The sequence below is a fragment of the Caretta caretta genome, chromosome 4 (assembly GCF_965140235.1).
Source record: "Caretta caretta isolate rCarCar2 chromosome 4, rCarCar1.hap1, whole genome shotgun sequence".
NCBI classification, from domain to species: Eukaryota; Metazoa; Chordata; order Testudines; family Cheloniidae; genus Caretta; species Caretta caretta.
The window spans coordinates 44,429,307-44,453,748 of NC_134209.1; the positions used below are offsets into that span (position 1 = coordinate 44,429,307).

A 24,442-nucleotide genomic window follows, 5' to 3' on the forward strand; every position below is an offset into this window, starting at 1 on the left:
GATCACTAATTGTTTTTTTCTGAGAAGGGTTCTACTGAGCTGGGGCTGATGAAAAGCCCTGAGTATTCTCAGCGTGAGTCCAGAGAGTTGGAAGCAAACATGAGTTAATTGTGTGGAAATCTGTTAGCAAGAATGAAGAGTCGAAAAGCTTTAACATGGTATTCTTTCCCATCCTATCATAATGACAGGTTTCAGAGTAGCAGCCAAGTTAATCTGTCTCTGCAAAAAGAACAGGAGTACTTGTGGCACCTTAGAGACTAACAAATTTATTAGAGCATAAGCTTTTGTGGGCTACAGCCCACGTCATCGGATGCATAGAATGGAACATATAGTAAGAAGATGTGTATATATACATACAGAGAAGGTGGAAGTTGCCATACAAACTGTAAGAGGCTAATTAATTAATTAGTTTGTATAGCAACTTCCACCTTCTCTGTATGTATATATACACATCTTCTTACTATATGTTCCATTCTATGCATCCGATGAAGTGGGCTGTAGCCCAGAAAAGCTTATGCTCTAATAAATGTGTTTGTCTCTAAGGTGCCACAAGTACTCCTGTTCTTTTTGGCCATCATATGTAGTTGCTCACAGCCCTTTGCAGGAGCAGTGCACAACAAAGGGTATGTCTATACTACAAAATTAAGTCTGCCTAATTTATGTTGGGATATAGCTGTCACAGTAATAACCTCACGTGTGTGTCTACACTTCACTCCTTATGTTGATGGTGCACGTCCTCCGCAGGAGCAGTTGTACCAATTGCACAGTCAGTGTGGGGCATTGTGGGACAGCTTCTGAAACCAGTAGCAGTCAATGTGAGCAATGCAGTGTCTACACTGATGTTGCATCGACCTATACTACATCTACGCCTCTAGTGGAGGTGGAGTTATTACGTTGGCATAGCGGGGCAGTTATGTTGGTGGGAGTGAAATTTTTGTGTAGATACTTATGTAGTTAGGTCAACATACACTAACTCTGTAGTGTAGACCAGCCTGAGAATATGCCCCTTGACATCCATGTGATACTCACCTGAAGGGGTAGAGCAAGTGCTAACTCATCTTTATTTATGTGGCAAAATACTGCTTGTTGCAGCAATAAGTGGATTGTCTCACACATTAACAGCGAAGACAGCACATGGACAGACCAGCTGCAACATGGCCACTGAGACAGGGTGAGTGGGTGAAAGACAAGGCAGCCTGGGGAATGCCACTCTATGTGGGAGACCTGAGATCTGTGGCACTGGGGCTGGTGTTTATGTATTTGTTAGGACGTGCCATTTGCTCTGTCTGAACATATGCAATGGCTACACTTTGTGCTGAGCATCCAGAAAGTCCATTGAAGTGAAGGAGGACTATGGGTGCAAATTCCTTACTGAAGACATTACAAAACATTTTCCCTGTCTGATTTTATTAGTGTCAAGCTCTGAAGACTCAAAGAAAAGAGATGTGTTCCTATGTGGAATGTTGTTGCTTTGCTTTCTTTCTCTCTCCTCCGCTAACATCCAAGACAACCATAAATTAGCTGTAGTTTGTGTTAGAGCGAGTTGAAAAACTTCTTTCAAAATGATTTTTCAATGGAAATTAAGGTTTTGACAAAACACTCTTTTTGTGTGAAAAGTGTCTGCTTTCCATGGAAAATTTCATTATTTTTGTTGTTGTTGAAAACCCAAAAGCTCAAAAACGGAAAGATTTCAATCTGGATAATATGTTGTGGTGCATAATAGCAGTTGTCATTCACTTTCCTCATTGCTTCATTCTTCACTATGAACGGGGCTTCCTATCTCCTATGACATACCCCAGGTGGGATCTTCCATGATGAAACTACCTTCCCTCTCTATGAGGGGAGACCATACATACATGGGGGATGTAGTCTGGTGAGGGACCCCAACCTGCAAAGGAGAATGGAAGCATGAGACACTGTGACAGTGTTTGTGAATAAATAATAATTTTTGATGCCAGTGTTTCCGCAAAGTTATACCAATGGCTGTTAGTAATGCAGGGCTAATGGGGTCAAAACCCACCTCTGAAATTCCTTCCTCATTATTTTTCAACAAACAGCCTTTAGGGCATATTTTTCCATATTTTTCTTGTCTCTCTCCTCTTTTGCAGCACCAAAAAGAGGAGTAGGGACTGGGCTAGAAAAGGGAAAGAAGGGCTGGGAGATTCGAGCACTTCACTCCCAGAGTGTGCAGACAGAGAGGGAGATTCAACAGAGACTGGTGGGTCATCTAGCTTCTGATGACCTTCTCCCTACATTGAAAGTATAGTGTGGAACTCTTTACTCAGAGTTCCCAGGCTATTTCCAGTCATCTAAGCAGCTGCATTGCAGCATTCAATCCTCCCATTAGGGTAGGTGCTAGACACTCAAGTGAGGGAAAGAGGAAGCAGGGGGAGTGAGGAGCTGGCCAGCCTGTGACTGTAGGAGGTAGGGGTCTGTGCCCAAGGAGGAAAGGGGGTGGGCAGGGAGACCTGTAAGCTGGTGAAAGGTGAAGCAGAGAGGGAACCTGTGACCTGATGAAGGCAGTTGGAGATGAATTAGGGGAGCTGTGATGAATTGAGGTGGGAAGGAAGTCTGAAGGTCGATCGGTTGTCTGCTTATTTTCAGGAGGAGTATGATTACAGTTACAGCAGAGAAGTTATGGGAAGTGATGGGGGGTGGGAGAGGGAGGAGAAATTCCTGAGGAAAAGGGAAGAGTCCCTTAAATGATTGATTTTCTTTGGGATATCATAAATGATTTTGTGGGGTGAGGTAAGATCAGAACAGATATTTGCAGGTCATAGGAGTGGGGCAGGAGCTCATTGCTAGCTTCCTTAGACCATCACATACTTTGCTGCACATTGGGATACCCACATTTACCATCCTTGCCTGTCAACTCTCCTTCTCTCCAAATCTTCCCATTTCATGTTGAGGTGCTTGATGTCATTCAGAGCTGTTCGTTTCCATGTTATTTGTGGTCTTCCTCTCTTTCTTCTTGTGTTTTCTGGCTTCCATTCAAGGGTGGTATTTGGTAAGCATTCTTTTTTCCATTCTCAGCACATATCCCAGGCACTGATGTCTTCTTTTGTAGATTATTTGTGAGAGGGTACCTTGTCCAGTAATATTTGTGACTTCTTCATTCAGCTTCCTATCTCTATATGTTATTCCTAATATTCTTCTCAGACCTTTGTGATGAAATACATCCAGCTTTTGTGTATCTTTCTTGGTAAGTTGCCATGCCTCATTGCTGTATGTTGTGATGGCAATAACAATTGCTTTGTACACATTCAGTTTTGTCTTGAGGGTGATGTTTTTGAGTTGCCTGATGTTTTTGAGTATTCCAAATGTAACGTTTGCCTTCCCAATTCTTCTTATTATTTCCTCGGAACTAGTACTATCTTGGCTGATGATACTTCCAAGATACGTAAAATTGTCCACCTTCTCCAGTTTCTCCTCTTCAATTTTTATTTCTGTCCCTATAGTCCTCATTAACATGACTTTACATTTCTTTGCATTGTATCTCAAACCTATCTTCTCCATTACTTTTTTTCTTGGTTTGTGCATTTTTGTAGACCATTGGTATCTTCATTGATAAGAGCAATGTCGTCAGCGAAGTCGAGATCAAATAGCCTTGAATTATTCCATTTTAGGCCATATGTATCACTGTTGCATTGTTTTAATCCATAGTTGATGACTAGCATAAACAAAAAAGGAGACAGGACACATCCCTGCCTTACACCTGTCTTGATGCTAAATGGCTTATTCATTTTCCATTTTGAGTTGGTGTAGAATGCCTTCATCATGTTAATTAATTTTGTTGGAATTCCATATTGTTCCACAATTTTCCACATTGTTTCTCTGTTTACACTATTGAATGCCTTTTGAAAGTCCACAAAACTGATGGCAAGAGTGCCTTGGAATTCAATTGTGTTCTCAATAATCCATCTCAGGGTGAAAATAGTGTCTGTGCACCATCTCCCTTATTTAAATCCAGATTGTTGTTCATATAGGATGGTATACATGTTTCTTTTCATTCTGTTCAGGAGGACTGCTGCTAATACTTTTCCTGTGATAGAAGTGTTACTCCCCTCCAATTTGAACAATTGTTTCGATTGCTAGCCTCAGCCCCACCATGTATTTTGAGCAGCAGCAGCGACTGACTTATGGCATTTACTCTTTCATTGAGATGAAAGATGTTTTGCCTCTTTCCTGTTTAACACTGCAAATAAGAAATTCCCATATCATTAGGATATGGGACCAGACTGAAGTATTCTTATTCATACTGAGTAGTTCCTTTTCCTCCAGTCATGCCACTGAAATCAATGGGTCTGCTTGTGGAGGCAAGGGTAATAGTCAACATGAGTATCACAATTTAGCCCAAAGTTATTAATTAATGATAGAGATCACATGGTACAGATCAAGATGTATTCTAGTTCTGTTCCAATAGGAGGCCCGTAGCATCTTCATGTTTTAGTTCTTCCAGTGCTAGATGGCAAAGGTTGTCTTCGTAAATGATCCACTGATGGAATTACTTTACCCATCTTTAGCAAGTAGATCAGTGCCCACAGTGACGTAACTAATTTAGCTACAGGGGCTTGACTACTAGGTAGAAGACTGAAGTCATCTGCTTATTTTCAGAACAAATAGGAAAATTATAGAAAAACAGTGAAACCAGCATCCCTATCTTGCACCCTTCATATGTACCAGTCTTGAACTGGCAAATTAATAGAGTCCATGCCCATTCTTCAATTTTTGGCCTCTCATCTGAGACTAACGTTTCCACATAGTATTTGTTGTGACAGTAGTTTTGTGATGTAGACAGTTGTCCAGTGGCAACTGGACTGAGAGCACCAAGTTCATTTTGTAGAGATTACGAAACAAAGGTAAAAGATCACACAAATTTTTATTTCTATAAATTAGCTTTATTGATACTGTACTTAATTGCCTTGCTGTGGAATAAAGCTTTGCATAGTCAAATGATGCTATTATTGTACTTACTGCCTTTGAGGGAACATTATGTTCCTGGAATGTTTTAAAATATTTTTTTCCCATAGGAAGTCAGTTTAGAAACTAATGTGTAAAACACTTAACAACTATGGGACATACTTTTCTCTCTTTGTGTGCACTTAATTCCCATTCATGTGAAAGAGAAGAGACTATACCACTGTATGTATGTAGAACATTTTGATATGCTCCCACTTGGTAAAAGAGAGATTGACAGGAACAACTGCAAACAGTGTCAACAGACAAGTAGGATGAAATGTGGCAAGCCCCCAACTGTTTCCCATTCAAATGAGTTATGAGTTCTCACTGTTCGGAGGCACCTGATAAAAGATCATTTGAATGGAACTGTGAGAATTTTGAAATATCCACCTGGCAGGAAGCTTCTTTCCTTCCAAAATACAATAAAATAAAGTAAAAAAAAAGTTACTGTGAGAAAAAAATAAGATAGCAAGAGAGAATATAAAAACCCTGTTCTGTCAGAACCCAGAGATGTCAGATCTCTTGAGTATTACTTAGTTCAAGGAATAGGATGTGTTAAGGAAGGGGAATGCTATAAAGGAAATGCAGTTGAGGCAACGTGAGATGACTAGGGGGCCCACCCATCTTCTAACATCAAAGTCTGACTGCAAAGAATGCTTGGTCATTTGCTGCTTAATATTACACACTCTTTACTGATGCCAAAAGTATTGGCCTGCCCTCACAGTGCTACTTATAGTACTCCATTGTATTCACTACCTTCCTTAATCCAGTCATAATCGTTATTCCTTCCACCAAAATAAATTTCATGTAGAAGGATAAAACAAAACAAACTAGTTAAAGTCTTGGCAAAAAAGAGTTAATGGTATTTGTGGTCCTTTAGTTTTATTATTTCCTAGTTAGAAAACTCGGGGTTCCCAGATTCTCTGGTGCCATCCGGATTACCTTTGCAGTGTTTCCTAGAACCATTTGGTTTCAGAAGTGGCCCTATTAGATCTTGTAGTCCATTCCCCTAGCCTGTCATATGATTAAATTCAATATTTTTAGCCCCTCCATAACAAACGGGTGTTTGGTCCATCCTGAAATATCACCATGATGGTGCTTCCAAAAAATCTACCCTTTGGTAGCTTGTTCTATTGTCTTAATGTTTATAGTAATAAAGTATTTCCTAGTATTAAACCAACATCTTCCTTACTGCATTGTAAACCCATTACCACAAATATTGTCATCTTTGACTAATGAGATTATTTGATCTCTGACCGCTTTTCAATCCACCACTTTCTGTATTTTAAAATATTTATCTGGCCTCCCTTCGATCTTCTGTTCTGTAGACTGAACATGTTTATTTCGCAGGTCTCGCTTTAAAACCCTACATCTATTTGAGTCGCTCTCCTCTAAATTCTCTCCAATTTCTCTTTATTCATGGTTGTGAGCACTTACATGTGTAATCCTTCCCCCTCCTCTCTTTTTTTGAGAAAGGGCTGAACTATCTTAGGTGCCTAACTCCAGGAGAGGGTTCACAGTTGTGAATCCTGACAGAGATAGGCATCTTCCTCCAGCTCAGATTTAGGCACCTAACTCCGTTTCAGTGGTGATACTTAGATCATACCCTTTTCTTGGGCATTTCCTACTGCCTAGCTTAGGTGATTCTCTGCTCAGCATGCTGGCTTCTGTGAATCCCTTTTTTAGATGCCTAACTGTCCCTGTGTATTGTATAGGGAGCTTGGGTGTCCAACTCAGCCAAGGATTCCTCTTGCTGGCAAGGTACCTGAAAGTTAGGCACTGAATGCTCAGCCATTGCAATGCTTACACTAAGTCCCCTTTGTGAATCTAGCCCAAAGTGTTCACCAACTGGCTCTGAAAAAATCTAACCTATATCTAAATTGGCTGTTTTTTATAATAAATCTTTACATGTCTGAACTGTACTTTTTCTAATCTGGTTTTGCTTACATGTGAAAGTTTTGGATTTGGTATACTTTTAGAGGCAAGACTTAATCTATTTGCATTAATTGAAATGCTAACAAATCAACAGTTTTAGGATTTGACCTCAAACTGCAATGCATTATAATTCAAATATTCACTTAAAGCTAAGAAAATATGAAGTTAGCTCCCAACTCAGAATATACAGCAAAGGTCCATTCATAAAAATCAAATAGGAAAACTTTAAAAAAATCTAGAATATAGGTGTTAGTAAAATAGAATATTTGGGGATACCTTGCGGATATACACTGAACTTACTATGCCTAAATTCTGCTTGCCTTACATACACATGTAGTCACATGCAAGTTCATGGAACTACTTGCGTCAGTAAAATGAACAGAATTTAGCCCTGTATTTGAAACATGAAGTGGGTGTTTTCTCCACTAAGCTATGCAATGTTTGGTTGCTACCAAGAAATTCACAGAGTTTATATTTACCACGGGAGGTCTCTCTTATTGAGTCCCTCAGTCCAATGGAAACATACTGAAAATTGAAAGAAAAACTGAATAATCAAACATAAGGATGACAGTTCAAACAAAAACTAGTCCCTGTTCTATACCATGATCTACATGTACAAAAAAATGTTGTACAAATCATACTTAATTTACTCTGTGTCTAATTTTGCCATACTTACTTGGGGTAGTACCTCACTTGTCATGTAATTCCGTTGTGAAGCAGGGTGGTAGAAACAAGACAATCTATGTTATGTTTTGCTTATTCAATAACTTCTAAAAATGAGAATTTTCCTGTATTTTTGCTTACCATGAAATCATATTAGTGATGTTACTGTGTGTTTATCTCACCAATAAATATAAATAGAAAAGAGTTTAATTGCTTGGCTTTGTCAAAGAAAGCAACACTTCTGATTCTATTTGGAATGATGGTAATCATATCTAAATAGTTATAATAAACACACCCTGTCTCTTTCTAATTTACTATTAAATATTTATGGCAAAACCTTACACTTATTCTTAGATCCCTAGACAACACAACAGGCAGACTTGCTCACCACTCAATATACAATTGAATTGATACATTTTAAGGCCAGAAGGGACCATAAGATCAGCTAGCCTCACTTCCAGCATAATGCAGGCCAGAGAATTTCACCGGGAATTCCTTCATCAAGACCAACAACTTGTTGAACTAGATTGTATATTTTAGAAAGATACCTAGTCTTTATTTCTGGATTTCAAGTGATAAGGAATCCACCATAGGCTTAGGTAAGTTGTTCCAGTGGTTTATTACCTTCACTTAAAAAATTGCACCTTATTTTCAGTCTGAATGTGTCAAATTCCAGCCATTGAATCTCATTATGCCATTGTCTGCTAGATTAAAAAGCCCCCTACCATTAGATATCTTCTCCTATATAGGTTCTTATGAACTGTGATCAAGTCACCTCTTAAACTTCTCTTCAATAAGCTAAATTAAGTTCCTTAAGTCTTCCACTGTAAGGCATGTTTTCCAGTTCTCAAATCATTCTTGCAGCTCCCCTTTTCAGTTTTTTCACATCCTTTTTGAAGCCTGAACACTGCCTACCATATCTATGTAAATTCTAATAATTCCATTTTAATATTGTATGCTGGTAATGGGAGCTAAAGGTCCAAATTCATGAAAACCCTCCTACTCAGGACAGCACTCAAGCATCTGTTGAACTTTAAGCACATGCTTAAGTTCCATTGAAGTCACTCTTCATGAAGTCATTAAAGTTAGCACTTGCTTTAATGCTGCCCTGAATAGGGATGGGTTTAAGCATGCACTGAAGTGCTTTCTTTGATCAGGACAGAAGAGAGATTTTTACCTTGCTTTAAAAAAATGTAGGCTAAACAATGCTGTAACTCAGTGATACTCAGACTGGGGCTCAGGAGCTGCAAGTGGCTCTTTGCAGCACATGATATTAAAACACTGTGTGATTTAATTATTAACCAATCAGGATGCTTTTACTATGTTATTAGCCAATGGTAAAATACTTGGTCAGTCATTTTGCTGTGAGAATTATATATAGTAAAGGAAACAATGAATTCACACTACCGTGGCTCTTTTGGGTAATGTTGATTGCTTATTTGGCTCCGGAACTGCTGAGGTCCGAGTATCACTGCTCTTTCAGTGGAACAAGTGCTTTATTATTTCAGAGTTCTAGGCATTTCTATATGAAATTCAAAGGAAATTTACACTTCTAAAATTGTTAACATTTTAAGGTAATTAACATTTGGGGCTCAGTATAAATAAAACACTAAGCTCTTCTATTCTTGATTTTCTTTCTCATTATATATATAAAGCCTATACAAACACAATGTTCACTAGCAGTGCATGGATTATCCTCTGTACCTCTTTAATAAACACTTTCAAGGAATGATTGAAAGCATTTTGTGGTGCTTGTTTCACATGTATTTTAAAAGGAGACTGAATTGCTGCACACTAATCTTATTAAATAAAAAAGGAGTACTTGTGGCACCTTAGAGACTTAACAAATTTATTTGAACATAAGCTTTCATGAGCTTTCATCCGATGAAGTGAGCTGTAGCTCACGAAAGCTCATGCTCAAATAAATTGGTTAGTCTCTAAGGTGCCACAAGTCCTCCTTTTCTTTTTGCGAATACAGACTAACATGGCTGCTACTCTGAAACCTAATCTTATAAAAGAACTTTAAGCACCTAAGTTTCCTGTCCTTTTTTGTAGATGTAGCAAATTATCCAGAGACCTAACAACATAAGAAGTCCCAGCTCCAAAGAGAAAACACAATGTGATATTTATACTTTTTGGCTGTAGATGTTCCCTGAAGGGTATAGAAACATGTGAAGGTATGATTTTGCTTTTCCCAAAGCGTTGTTGGAGGTATAGAAGAAACAGTCTAGCCATGATATTGGATTAAAAACTAACAACAAGAAGTGAGTGGATTATAAAAGCAGGAAAGAATAATCTTCAGAATACTTTGTTGGGCTTACCCTGTTTGTCAAATGTCAACTTTTTTTTCCTGAACACTTTCTAAAGACAATTGCTTATCCTGAGCATTTGTTAGGATGCTTTGTTGGAACCAGTCTGTGTTTGGTGTGGCTACAATGTAAAAAAGAAGAAAAGAAATGCCAAGGAAGTTTCTCCAAAACTATAATGGGTGTTTACATTTTTTTACTATGCAAAAAAGTGACTTGTTGAATCATGAAAGAAAGCATTGGAAACACATATACGTCATAAAATATGAATGTCACACAAGATGAAGCTTCATGCTTTTTTCAGTGACAGCTTAAAGCTCTGTTAAAGATATTTGCACAGCTACACTAGCTTGGGCTGTGATCTTGTCAAGTCTTATAAGCTAAGCAAGGTCAGGTGTAGTAAGTACTTGGATGGGTGCTGCAATAATTGATTAAGTCAGAGATACCCTTTCTTCTGAGTCATATTCACTTAAGCCCCCAACATTTCAAAAAGGGGCATGGTGCTGCTGGAAGTGCCATACTTTGGATGAAATATAAAATGTAGGTGGGGAGAGTGTATCAAGAATATTAAAAAATACTTTGTGGTAGTGAGATCTGTTAAACTGTGTGTGAAAGTCCTGTCAGTTGCAACATTAAAAACTATACTGCGAGAAGCACTAATGTATATGGCACCTTTCTCCCCCCTCAACCTCCCAGTGTCTGAATGATACACATGGTACCTCCCTCCCTATGCCATAATTCTCCACTCAAGGTGGAACTTCTGCATTTTAAATGGCAGGGAGCTCCAGGAAGGATGCTGTCATGTGTGAGTGTAAACAGGAATTTGTAAAATAAATTGAATTGTGTACACGATAAACCGGATCCTGCAACTGGATCCATTCAGACAGAACTTTGCCATCAATGGCAATGACTCCAGTTGCAGGATTGTGGTTATAATTTGTTAATGGCTTTGGAATTCTTCTGGATGAGACCTTCTATGCTGTAAATGTAAGTCTATTAAGGTTTTCAGGTTTGCTTTTATGCCTACCTTAAGTTTTTAGGAGTCACATCTCAGGGAATGGGTGTTGTACTGATTTCATTATGTTGAATACCATGGGGTATACCTAAAAAGAAATAATATATGAAACTGGGAAAAACATCAGTGTAGTGTTTTCTAAGATATAGTGCAATAACTCATGCTTACGTGATGTGATGGGGCATATGCGCCGCACTGCCAAAGAAGGGCTAATGGGGATCTTAGGGGCACAATTAGCCCATTCTGTGGCACGTGGAGCAGAGACAGGTAATTAAAGATTAGACCCAATTGGAGAGATCAAGGCTGGATGCTTCCTATAAAGTAAGGACTGTAAGGCCAATAGCAGATAACTGAGAGAAGAGAGTTGTAGCAGGGAGCTTATACGCTGGGACTGTTGCTAAAGGGAGAGGGTAATAGTGATGGTGAAGAGATTCCAGTGCTGCCAGAGATGCTAGGAGATACTTTGAGAAAACCCCTTAGAAACAGACAGGGAAAAGCTTGACAGAGAGACAAAATTCCAGGGAGAGAGGATTGGAGAGTTCAGTTCCATGATAGATGCCTGCAAGCAGGCAAATGCAGGAAGCAGCCCAGACAACCAACAAGGGATCATAAGAAACAGACCCTAGCTGCTTATCAAAAGGGCCCTAGGCTGGAATCTAGAGGAGAGGATGGACCTGGGTTCCCCTATTGCCTGCTCATAGGAGGGTCAGTACAAGTGTGAAGGACTATTGACACCACTTTGGAATGATAGAAAGTGAAAGAGAATGAACCACATTTCTGAGTAAATTGTTCAAATGGATAGTTACTCACTTAAAATAGAATATTTTATTCTGTGCAGTTATTTGAATTTTTGTAGCTTCAGCTTCCAACTATTGGATCTTGCCCTTTTCTGCTAGCTTGCAGTGCCATTTACTATCTGAAATTCATTCCCCACGTAGGTGCTTATAGCCTATGAACAAGTCACCTCTTAGGTTCTCTTGGATAAACTAAAAAGATTGTTTCTCTCATCATAAATAATGTTTTCCTGACTTCGAATTATTCTTGTAGCTCTTCTTTGAACTCTTTCCAATTTGTCAACATCTTTTTTGAAGTACGGACACCAGAACAAGACACAGTATTCCAGTGGTGGTCTCAATAATGCCACGCATAGAGGTAATACCATCTCCACACTCCTACTTAATTTCTCCTGGCTTTTACCTCCACATATTGAATGATCCCTCTTGCCTCTAGCATTGCTTTTGGAGACTTACATGCTGGCAGGAGTTGGGGAAGACAGACTAATATTAACTCAGTCCTCTGGCTAGGCTGCTCGGATGAAGGTTTGCTTGTATACCATATTTGGGTTTTTTTTTGGTTAAATAAATTAGACCCCTGAAGGGGCATTGCTAACTACAAAAAAGGCTCAGTGAACTAATTGAAAGCCCATGAGGGGAAATTGAGCCAGGGATACAATTGTGGTTCTGCACTGGGCCCCCAGGGGCATGCCAGCCTTGATGCAAGGGGGGCACTTCAAGGGAGAGTGCCCACCATAACAGTAAGAGAGTTTGGATTCAATACATCTTCTGTTCCTTTTTTATTATGAGATGGAATTAATATTCATAGTTAATAAATTTCAATTATCCTTTGAAATTTGGATTGCAGGAGAAAAAGTCTTAAAGCTTCAGTTGGTGGGTTTATAAAATTCATATAATTATAGGTTATAATATATAGCTATATAAAATTATAACAGAATTGTTCATCTTTTTGACAATTCACATGCTACATTCTTAAATATATCATACCTTCTGAGTGAAGGTGGCTGAGTGGTTAAGGGATTTAATTATAGCCCATGGGTTCAAGTCTCAGTCTTCTACTGAAAGACTACCTCCAGTTCACCCAGGTGCAAAATGGGTACCTAGTCATACAGAATGAGACTGCCTGATGAGCCATCTATGGCTTGGGGCTAGACTTTGGCATTTTGTATGGTAAAGGAACTGAAGGAAAAAGCAAAAGTTTCTTGCAGAAACTCAAGTTAGTCCTGTGGCGTCTAAAAGAAAACATGTCACTGCGAGAGTGGGGAAGTTGCCTTTAGTTATGAGGCTTAATACCTCCTTCTGTAACATGGACAAATACCTTCTCCTCCCTTATTTTTTCTTGTCCTTCCCTGGTTTTTCATAGCCAGCAATGAGAAATAATATAACCATTGTTAGCCTTGAAAATGTCTCCACTTCTATAGACTCTTTCTTGTACTGAGTCTCAGAGAGTTTTATTCTGTCACCCCTCCAGTTCTATGTGTATGTGAAAAGGGAGGTAGTGATGTGATCGAGGCTGTCACACCCAGATGGGCAGGTGAAATGAATCCTTATGCCTCCCTTTTTCTTTTTCTCTCTTGTCTGACCCAGGTAGAGGAGTGTCTTCGCTTTCCAAATGACTAGCTAAGAGCAGCCGTTGGATGGGAGACATTGGCTGAAGTTTAACCCACACAAGATGGAGGTAGGATGTTAAAGGTATAGTAGAGTTGGTCCCTGCTCTGATTATTGAGGGGATTTGTCAACCCTTTATACAAAGTTTTGCAGCTTGGGTGTATCTAGCAAACCACTTTCTTTACAATTTCTTTCAGACCTTACTAAGGCTATAGATGCTTTGTGTTCCCTAGGCTAGTACTGACCTAGCCCCAAAAGAAAATGAAACCATATGGCCCATCAGGTGTCTTCAGCTACCACTGGTATCAGTTGAGTTGTGGGGGCACTAAGGGCCTGATTCTGCTGTCACTGAAGTTTAATGGCAATGCTTCTTCAGTGGAGTAGGATTAGGCTCTCAAATGGTCCATAGTGCCTTAGTGCCTGATTGTCATAGCTCCAGCTGAAGTCATTGCAGCTCCTCCAAGAGCTCAGCACTTCAGAAAATCAGGCCTTTTTGGAACAGGTTTAAAAAAAGCTCAACTCCCATTTAAACACCAAAATAACCAGCCAGATTTTCAGAGATTGACAAAACTGCCTCTCCCTCCTGGGTGATTCTCAGCCACCCTCTAGACAGTGTCAGCCTTGCCTCTTTTTATAGAATTGTTCTTTTATTCTTCTTGGCTCAACAAATAGTGATCAGCAATATGTCACTATTTCTCAGCGTCCAGATCCTTGTTCCATTTGTCAGATTATTGTCTCTGGTGCTCTCTCATCCAAGAGAGCAGTTGACCATAAAAGAGAGGAACTAGTCTTTGAATTAAAAATAAAAAAAGATGAGATCTTTTTAAATAATAAAATTCTCTAATTTGTTTTACTCTAGTTAGAAAAAATGTGTAGAGTGGGATTTTCAATAGTGTTCAGCATCATCCAAACTACTTTCACTGAAGTCAGCCACTGAAAATCCCACTGGCAATTGCTTTTTACCCCACTTTTATTAACTTCGCTTGACACACACTGACAACCAGTGGGTAGGGAGGAGTATTGAAGACAAACATTACAATGCACCATTCAAAGTTAGCTTAGGGGCCATATTCTGCTCTTAGAGCTTGTTTACATACAAAACACACACTAGTTTGAGTGAAATTAATTAATGAACAGTTTAGATAAACCAGTGCAAACTCCTGTGATGAACAGTTACCAGTTTTGAACTACAGTAAAAGCTGTGTTATCTGGCACTTTATAAACTGGAAAGCTCTATAAACTGATCTCTGCGAATCGTGGCCAATGGGAGCTGCAGGGGTGGCACCTGTGGGCGAAAGCAGTGTGCAGAGCCACCTAGCCGTGCCTCTGCCTAGGAGCAGCAGAGACATGTCACTGCTTGCAGGGAGCTGCCTGAGGTGAATGCCGCCTGGATCCAGCACCCCGCATCCCCTCCCGTGCCCCAACCCCCAGCCCTGAGCCCCCTCCCACACCCAAATTCCCTCCCTCTTAGTTAACCAGAATTTTTTATTTATCAGCACTCCCCTTTCCCCCAACATGCCGGATAACAAATCTTTTACTGTTGTTATTTTAGGGGCAAGATAAACTGTTGTAAGCAAGATTTAAAATTGATTTGAGATAGTCCCATACCCAAAGATGCAGCAATTTAACTAAATCAGTTTAAACGCATGAAGCTGTTAGATCAGTGTAAATGTAAATCAGTTTAAACCCATGCCTTAGTTAAACCAGAGTAAATGTGGATGGGCAGATTATCCACTGTGGGCCTGATCCTGTACCCATTCGGCTAATAGTGGGCATTGGATCAACCTCTGTGTTTATGAAGTCCTCCACCTTTGCATCTGAGTGTTTAGTCTTTTTAGTGGATGTTTGAATGATTAGGTTATAATGGTGGGCATATAGGAATGATTATAGATGTGCAAGAGTTTTGTGCTCTGTTTGGCAGCTCACGAGTGACAAATGGAGCAACTAGTCTCTTGATTTTCCGCCCATCTGGTTTATACATTTAAAAAGCCAAAGATCTGTAATTTTTATTACAGAAAAATAGGCAACTTATAATTGAGTTAAGTCTTGGGTAAGACTAAAGCCATCCTGCATTTCTTATGACCCTACTCTTCATGTCAGGCATTCCACAAACTGAGATTAGCAGAGCAGAAAAAGTCTGTACTTTTGATACCTTTCACTTAGGAAGAATCGCAAGATTACATGAGCCTTTTAACAAAGATGACTTCATTCTACATGAATTAGAACTTGGGTTTCTAAAACTCAAAAGCACTTTCATTTTCCTTACCAAACATGAATTCTAGTTTGTCTCCTGCACAAAATAAGTGAGTCAGAACACATTAATCATAATTACTACTGTGAAGGCTGTGACATAAATCTGAAAAAAATAATAAACAATGGTTCCTCTGTAACAAGAATCATTTCACTCTAGGAAAGAATTGATCTTGTAATTCAAACCAGAAATTGCCCTGAATGTTGAACATATATTGGACCTTTTCATAGCATGTTTTATCATTGCAGCGTGTTGACATTATTTTGCACTTGTAACTTCATAGACTGGAGCCATTTGTTATATCAGCATCACGTCTCCACAAGCATTTGTCATGCTTCTGTTGATTTTTTGTTTTGTGTGTTTCAGTTGGCTGAAGCAAAGTTAGAGCTAATGGAACAATATTGTGGTATGCAAAGACTATCATTAGAGGACAAAACTGGACTTCAAAGAGGAAGAACATATGGTTTTGACTTTTATTAAGATGGCAGGTGGACATGAAAAAGGTTGATTTTCAAATTTATTTTCATCATAGCAGGAACTTCTTAAAAGTCCAGGAGGAAGATTAATTTTCAATTTGGAATTCCTAATAACTGAAACAAGATCACAGTTTTACAACTTCCTGAGGTAAAGTTTGAGAGAGACTAGGTCATGTTGGTATAATAAACCAATGGCAGGCTAAAATGTAAGGGCTGGGAATGAAGGATCAGTGAGAGATGTTTTGGAAAAGCTGTTTTAAAAGTAAAGCATATGTAAGGGGCAATCCATTCCTAAAGTCAGACTGTTTCAGAGCTTATATTAAACAAACCAATTTGCTTACACAAAATAATAGGAATAAACCTGAATTTCACCATTCAAAACTTCAACTTAAATAGTATTTAAAATATACCAGATTTTTTTTTTAAAAAAGACAGATTTATCTTTAACATAAAAATAGATAATTTGGTTTGTATGAGGGAATGACACTTCATTTTTACTTCTGGATTATCTCCTGTCACTTTAAATCTAGCAACAAGCTAGGGCTATGAAACCCTCCTGGCAAGAAAGCTGAAGCTCTTCTCACCTAAAAATGGGGCTTATTGAACCTTGTGTGCCTAAATGATACTTAATCAGATGTGATTATGAGAAAGACTAAGTTGCCTGCAATTTACAGATAAAAGTTTAATATTTCCTTCCATGGAATTGTGTGTGTAGTTCCCGTGGGGTTTGTTTGTTATTTTAGGAAACATTCCAAAAATCATAAATATGCATAACCTAGTATATTCATTAACTTTGATAAAAGTTTATTCTCTGGTTGGTTCAAATAGGTATACATAGATTAAATATATAATACATGTAAACATTCCTTAGAAACGTTGGAGTCCAGGTACAAGGCTAAAACGTGGTGTGGTCTAGTAGACAGGGAATTGAACTAGGTGACAGAAGATTTGGCTTCTTCTCCTCTGCCACTGACTTTCTGTGTTATCTTGGGCGAGTCACTTCACTTCTAATGGTACTGCTTTGCCTCCCACCCTTTGTCTACATAGACTGTGTGCTCTTTAGGTCAGGAACTGTCTCTGATTATGTGTTTGTACAGTGCTTAACACAATAAGGCCCCAATCTCCACTGAGACCTCTAGGTGCTACTGCTCTACATAATGAAGGTCCAGATTGATTCGTGGTGTAGTTCCATTGACTTTGATGGAATAACACCAAGGATAAGTTTGTCCCAAAGAGTCTGAGAACACTTCCACAGGGAAAACAAGCAAACAAAAACAAACTTTTCATGGCTCAAAAGAATAAAAGTGTCCTTTATTTTTGGTCTGTTGCCCTGTTTCTTTGAGAGCATTAAGAAATGTATAAACTCTTAGTTTTTCCTTAAAAACAAAGAGGATTAGGCAGCTAGTCTTTCTTTTCAACATTTTGATAAACAGTTTTCCAGGAACTATATTCAGATGGGGATAATGATATGCAGGTGTTCTAATCAAAAATAGGATTAGTTACTTATTCTTAAAAATCAAAACTTTTTATACTTCCAGGAACAATGTTACATCCATTTTATTTATAGGAAATACCACTTTCTAGGACCTGAGATTCTCAGCTGCCCATTGTTCTGTCCACCTCAGATGGTCTTTTATAATATCTTGTGAAGGTCTTTTTGCCTGACCAGTGGGCTTCAGATAACAGTGTGGAGATGCAATATACTTTATGGACTACTGCAGCTGCCCCTCAAACTGTGTAAGCCCCAAACTTAGATTCATATAAGTCTGGATATTTTATGTGATTTAATCTTAGCACTGATTGTAACAGATCTCTGCAAACAGAGTGAGCTTGATTTTTCTTCCCATGCTGATATAAAGCAGAAGTAACTCCAATGAACTCACTGGAATTACAATGGTATTGCAATTGGGCCAAGTCTCTATACCAGTCTTTCTTTCCATGGACCCTTGAATATTTTCTCTTAGCGGGGGACAAGCTTCTAAGTCCTGCTTATTTGTGACCAAGTAACACAAAATAAGATTGTAAACAATTTGGAGTTTGTTTCTCCCAGATAGAAGAAATTGATATCTGGGGTTTTACTTCCTCCAAGGCTCGTTGGGCCTTAGAGCCATTTCTGACTTGATGGGCCAGGTCAGGCATAAGAGACATGCCAGTTTTGCAGCTGAATTTGCGATCCTGTAGGAGTTGCAAGCACAGTCTGTGGGCAATATTCTGGTCTCAGGATATGTCTTTTCTGCAAATGGGAGCTGAAATTCCTAGCTCGGGTAGATGTACATGCACTAGCTCTGCTCAAGCTAGCATCTAAGAAACACCACTGAGGCTGTGGCAGCCTGGGTGTCCACTATGGCTAGCCATCTGCGTATTTACCCAGGGGATCGGGCAGGATTGTACTTGGGCAGCTAGCCCATGCTGCCATGATCACGCTGCTATTTTAGGCATTCACTCAAGCAGAGCTAATGAGCGTATATCTACCCAACACGGGAATTACACCTCCCAGTTAGTGTTGCCCTATCCTCGGTCATACCAATATAAACCTAGAATACTGTTTAAATCAGGAACTCCTTTTAAGGTAGTATATTTACTCCCCATTTATTATGGGGTAAGCAAGATCAGAATTTTACATTACTTATTTAGTGAAACATTAATATCTCCAAAAAATCTAAGTTTGGGGCTTTATGGGTTTGGCCAGAAGGCTCTCCAACTGGTATGCTGAATTCCCTATTTCTAGTTACCGGGGTGCTGGCAGTGAAGAAGAGCCAATGCATGCTTTCATAGAGGCTCTAAATGACAGAAGTCAGTTTAACTTTCAAAAGGAAACATTTTGTTCACAATACAAAGGTCCTATAAACCCTGTTTTGCATTCTGCTTCCTTCCAAACTGAAAGCAAGAATTTGATGACATGCTCCTAAAATCCTGCATTTTGCAAAGGTTCCCTGAAGGCAGCAGATATGATCACTGGAGAATCTTCAACTGCAGAGCTTTCCCTCTCCTCTCTTACATCTGAATCAATTTGCCCAGCTTCTCCAAGACTATGGGTATGTCTGCACTATGGAATAAGGTCGAATTTATAGAAGTCGGTTTTTTAGAAATCGGTTTTATATATTCGAGTGTGTGTGTCCTCACAGAAAATGCTCTAAGTGCATTAACTGCATTAACTCGGCGGAGTGCTTCCACAGTACCGAGGCTAGAGTCGACTTCCGGAGCATTGCACTGTGGATAGCTATCCCACAGTTCCCGCAGTCTCCGCTGCCCATTGGAATTCTGGGTTGAGATCCCAATGCCTGATGGGGCTAAAACATTGTCGCGGGTGGTTCTGGGTACATATCGTCAGGCCCCCGTTCCCTCCCTCCCTCCGTGAAAGCAAGGGCAGACAATCGTTTCGCGCCTTTTTTCCTGAGTTACCTGTGCAGACACCATACCACGGCAAGCATGGAGCCTGCTCAGGTAACCGTCACCCTATGTCTCCTGGGTGCTGGCAGACGTGGTATGGCATTGCTACACAGTAGCAGCAACCCCTTGCCTTGTGGCAGCAGACGGTGCAGTACGACTGGTAGCCGTCATCGTCATGTCCGAGGTGCTCCTGGCCACGTCGGCTGGGAGCGCCTGGACAGACATGGGCGCAGGGACTAAATTTGGAGTGACTTGACCAGGTCATTCTCTTTAGTCCTGCAGTCAGTCCTATTGAACCGTCTTATGGTGAGCAGGCAGGTGATATGGATTGCTAGCAGTTGTACTGTACCATCTTCTGCCAGGCAGGCAAGAGATGAGGATGGCTAGCAGTCGTACTGTACCATCTTCTGCCAGGCAGGCAAGAGATGAGGATGGCTAGCAGTCGTACTGTACCATCTTCTGCCAAGCAGCCATGAGATGTGGATGGCATGCAGTCCTTCTGCACCGTCTGCTGCCAGCCAAAGATGTAAAAGATAGATGGAGTGGATCAAAACAAGAAATAGACCAGATTTGTTCTGTATTCATTTGCCTCCTACCCTGTCTAGGGGACTCATTCCTCTAGGTCACACTGCAGTCACTCACAGAGAAGGTGCAGCGAGGTAAATCTAGCCATGTATCAATCAGAGGCCAGGCTAACCTCCTCGTTCCAATAAGAACAATAACTTAGGTGCACCATTTCTTATTGGAACCCTCCGTGAAGTCCTGCCTGAAATACTCCTTGATGTAAAGACACCCCCTTTCTTGATTTTAGCTCCCTGAAGACAACCCTGTAAGCCGTGTCCTCAGTCGCCCCTCCCTCTGTCAGAGCAATGGCAGACAATCGTTCCGCGCCTCTTTTCTGTGCGGATGCCATACCAAGGCAAGCATGGAGGCCGCTCAGCTCACTTTGGCAATTAGGAGCACATTAAACACCACACGCATTATCCAGCAGTATATGCAGCACCAGAACCGGGCAAAGCGATACCGGGCGAGGAGGCGACGTCAGCGCGGTCACGTGAGTGATCAGGACATGGACACAGATTTCTCTGAAAGCATGGGCCCTGCCAATGCATGGATCATGGTGCTAATGGGGCAGGTTCATGCTGTGGAACACTGATTCTGGGCTCGGGAAACAAGCACAGACTGGTGGGACCGCATAGTTTTGCAGGTCTGGGATGATTCCCAGTGGCTGCGAAACTTTCGCATGCGTAAGGGCACTTTCATGGAACTTTGTGACTTGCTTTCCCCTGCCCTGAGGCGCATGAATACCAAGATGAGAGCAGCCCTTACAGTTGAGAAGCGAGTGGCGATAGCCCTGTGGAAGCTTGCAACGCCAGACAGCTACCGGTCAGTTGGGAATCAATTTGGAGTGGGCAAATCTACTGTGGGGGCTGCTGTGATGCAAGTAGCCCACGCAATCAAAGATCTGCTGATATCAAGGGTAGTGACCTGGGAAATGTGCAGGTCATAGTGGATGGCTTTGCTGCAATGGGATTCCCTAACTGTGGTGGGGCCATAGACGGAACCCATATCCCTATCTTGGCACCGGAGCACCAAGCTGCCGAGTACATAAACCGCAAGGGGTACTTTTCGATAGTGCTGCAAGCTCTGGTGGATCACAAGGGACGTTTCACCAACATCAACGTGGGATGGCCGGGAAAGGTACATGACGCTCGCATCTTCAGGAACTCTGGTCTGTTTCAAAAGTTGCAGGAAGGGACTTTATTCCCAGACCAGAAAATAACTGTTGGGGATGTTGAAATGCCTATATGTATCCTTGGGGACCCAGCCTACCCCTTAATGCCATGGCTCATGAAGCCGTACACAGGCAGCCTGGACAGTAGTCAGGAGCTGTTCAACTACAGGCTGAGCAAGTGCAGAATGGTGGTAGAATGTGCATTTGGACGTTTAAAGGCGCGCTGGCGCAGTTTACTGACTCGCTTAGACCTCAGCGAAACCAATATTCCCACTGTTATTACTGCTTGCTGTGTGCTCCACTATGTCTGTGAGAGTAAGGGGGAGACGTTTATGGCGGGGTGGGAGGTTGAGACAAATCTCCTGGCTGCTGGTTACGCGCAGCCAGACACCAGGGCGGTTAGAAGAGCACAGGAGGGCGCGGTACGCATCAGAGAAGCTTTGAAAACCAGTTTCATGACTGGCCAGGCTACGGTGTGAAAGTTCTGTTTGTTTCTCCTTGATGAAACCCCCCGCCCCTTGGTTCACTCTACTTCCCTGTAAGCTAACCACCCGCCCCTCCTCCCTTCAATCACCGCTTGCAGAGGCAATAAAGTCATTGTTGCTTCACATTCATGCATTCTTTATTCATTCATCACACAAATAGGGGGATGACTACCAAGGTATCCCAGGAGGGGTGGTGGAGGAGGGAAGGAAAATGCCACACAGCACTTTAAGCACAGCACTTTAAAAGTTTACAACTTTAAAATTTATTGAATGACAGCCTTCTTTTTTTTGGGCAATCCTCTGTGGTGGAGTGGCTGGTTGGCCGGAGGCCCCCCCACCGCGTTCTTGGGCATCTGGGTGTGGAGGCTATGGAACTTGGGGAGGAGGGCGGTTGGTTACAGAGGGGCTGCAGTGGCAGTCTGTGCTCTATCTGCCTTTGCTGCAGCTCAACCACACACTGGAGCATACTGGTTTGGTCCGCCAGCAGCCTCAGCATTGAATCCTGCCTCCTCTCATCACGCTGCCACCACATTTGAGCTTCAGCCCTCTCTTCAGCCCGCCACTTACTCTCTTCAGCCCGCCACTTACTCTCTTCAGCCCACCACCTCTCCTCCCGGTCATTTTGTGCTTTCCTGCACTCTGACATTATTTGCCTCCACGCATTCGTCTGTGCTCTGTCAGTGTGGGAGGACAGCATGAGCTCGGAGAACATTTCATCGCGAGTGCGTTTTTTTTTCTTTCTAAGCTTCACTAGCCTCTGGGAAGGAGAAGATCCTGTGATCATTGAAACACATGCAGCTGGTGGAGAAAAAAAAAGGGACAGCGGTATTTAAAAAGACACATTTTATAAAACAGTGGCTACACTCTTTCAGGGTAAACCTTGCTGTTAACATTACATACATAGCACATGTGCTTTCGTTACAAGGTCGCATTTTGCCTCCCCCCACCACGTGGCTACCCCCTCAACCCTCCCCCCTCCCTGTGGCTAACAGCGGGGAACATTTCTGTTTAGCCACAGGCAAACAGCCCAGCAGGAATGGGCTCCTCTGAGTGTCCCCTGAAGAAAAGCACTCTATTTCAACCAGGTGACCATGAATTATATCTCACTCTCCTGAGGATAACACAGAGAGATAAAAAACGGATGTTGTTTGAATGCCAGCAAACATACACTGCAATGCTTTGTTCTACAATGATTCCCGAGTACGTGTTACTGGCCTGGAGTGGTAAAGTGTCCTACCATGAAGGATGCAATAAGGCTGCCCTCCCCAGAAACCTTTTGCAAAGGCTTTGGGAGTACATCCAGGAGAACCGCGAATGCCAGGGCAAAGTAATCCTTTCACATGCTTGCTTTTAAACCATGTATAGTATTTTAAAAGGTACACTCACCAGAGGTCCCTTCTCCGCCTGCTGGGTCCAGGAGGCAGCCTTGGGTAGGTTCGGGGGGTACTGGCTCCAGGTCCAGAGTGAGAAACAGTTCCTGGCTGTCGGGAAAACCGGTTTCTCCGCTTGCTTGCTGTGAGCTATCTACAACCTCATCATCATCATCATCATCATCTTCATCCCCAAAACCTGCTTCCGTATTGCCTCCATCTCCATTGAAGGAGTCAAACAACACGGCTGGGGTAGTGGTGGCTGAACCCCCTAAAATGGCATGCAGCTCATCATAGAAGCGGCATGTTTGGGGCTCTGACCCGGAGCGGCCGTTCGCCTCTCTGGTTTTCTGGTAGGCTTGCCTCAGCTCCTTCAGTTTCACGCGGCACTGCTTCGGGTCCCTGTTATGGCCTCTGTCCTTCATGCCCTGGGAGATTTTCACAAAGGTTTTGGCATTTCGAAAACTGGAACGGAGTTCTGATAGCATGGATTCCTCTCCCCAAACAGCGATCAGATCCCGTACCTCCCGTTCGGTCCATGCTGGAGCTCTTTTGCGATTCTGGGACTCCATCATGGTCACCTCTGCTGATGAGCTCAGCATGGTCACCTGCAGCTTGCCACGCTGGCCAAACAGGAAATGAGATTCAAAAGTTCGCGGTTCTTTTCTGTCTACCTGGAAAGTGCATCTGAGTTGAGAGTGCTGTCCAGAGCGGTCACAATGGAGCACTCTGGGATAGCTCCCGGAGGCCAATACCGTCGAATTGTGTCCACAGTACCCCAAATTCAACCCGGCAAGGCCGATTTAAGCGCTAATCCACTTGTCAGGGGTGGAGTAAGGAAATCGATTTTAAGAGCCCTTTAAGTCGAAATAAAGGGCTTCATCGTATGGACAGGTGCAGGTTTACATCGATTTAACGCTGCTAAATTCGACCTAAAGTCCTAGTGTAGACCAGGGCTGTGGGATAGTAATCATGGTCCAACCAGCAGCCTGCACTTCAAAAGCTACCGGAAAAAGTGCTGGAGGTAAAATTTCTTTGTGTTGAGATGGTTTGAAAATATCTCCTCCCACCTTGTGGAAAATTTAGACTAAAGCAAAAAATAGTCAACTTTTATCAGAAAATAGACTTTTTGTCAAACTAACTACTCTAAAATTTGGGGGTTAGTTTTCATTAGTTTTGGGAGGGGGTCAAAAACTGAAGTTTTCAGTTTTCTGCTGAAAATGCCAAGGAAACCAGACACTTTCAGAAATTTTGTTTTAATTAAACCCAATTTTCCATTGCAAAAAGTTTCAGTCGAAAAGTTCAACCAGCTCTAGATGAACTTGCACTTAGAAACCCTTAAGTGCAGACTACACAAAGCTCCCAGCCTAACTTTGAGGCACCTTTCTCTAAGATCTGTAGAGAAGGTGGATCTAAATGGATAGAGTCAGTTAGAAAATGTGGAGGAGAAGGCAG

At 41.5% G+C, this 24,442-nt stretch overlaps 1 protein-coding gene across 1 annotated transcript; it reads right to left on the bottom strand.

The window, feature by feature from the left end:
- Window positions 1-3,515: 3,515 nt before the first annotated feature.
- Window positions 3,516-23,589, bottom strand: LOC142071816 (uncharacterized). Its single transcript, XM_075127371.1, has 3 exons — window positions 23,004-23,589; window positions 22,086-22,415; window positions 3,516-3,670 (listed from the first exon to the last, which is right to left on the bottom strand). The coding sequence occupies exons 1-3, from the start codon at window positions 23,587-23,589 to the stop codon at window positions 3,516-3,518; spliced, it is 1,071 nt and encodes a 356-aa protein (XP_074983472.1).
- Between the last annotated feature and the right edge of the window lie 853 nt (window positions 23,590-24,442).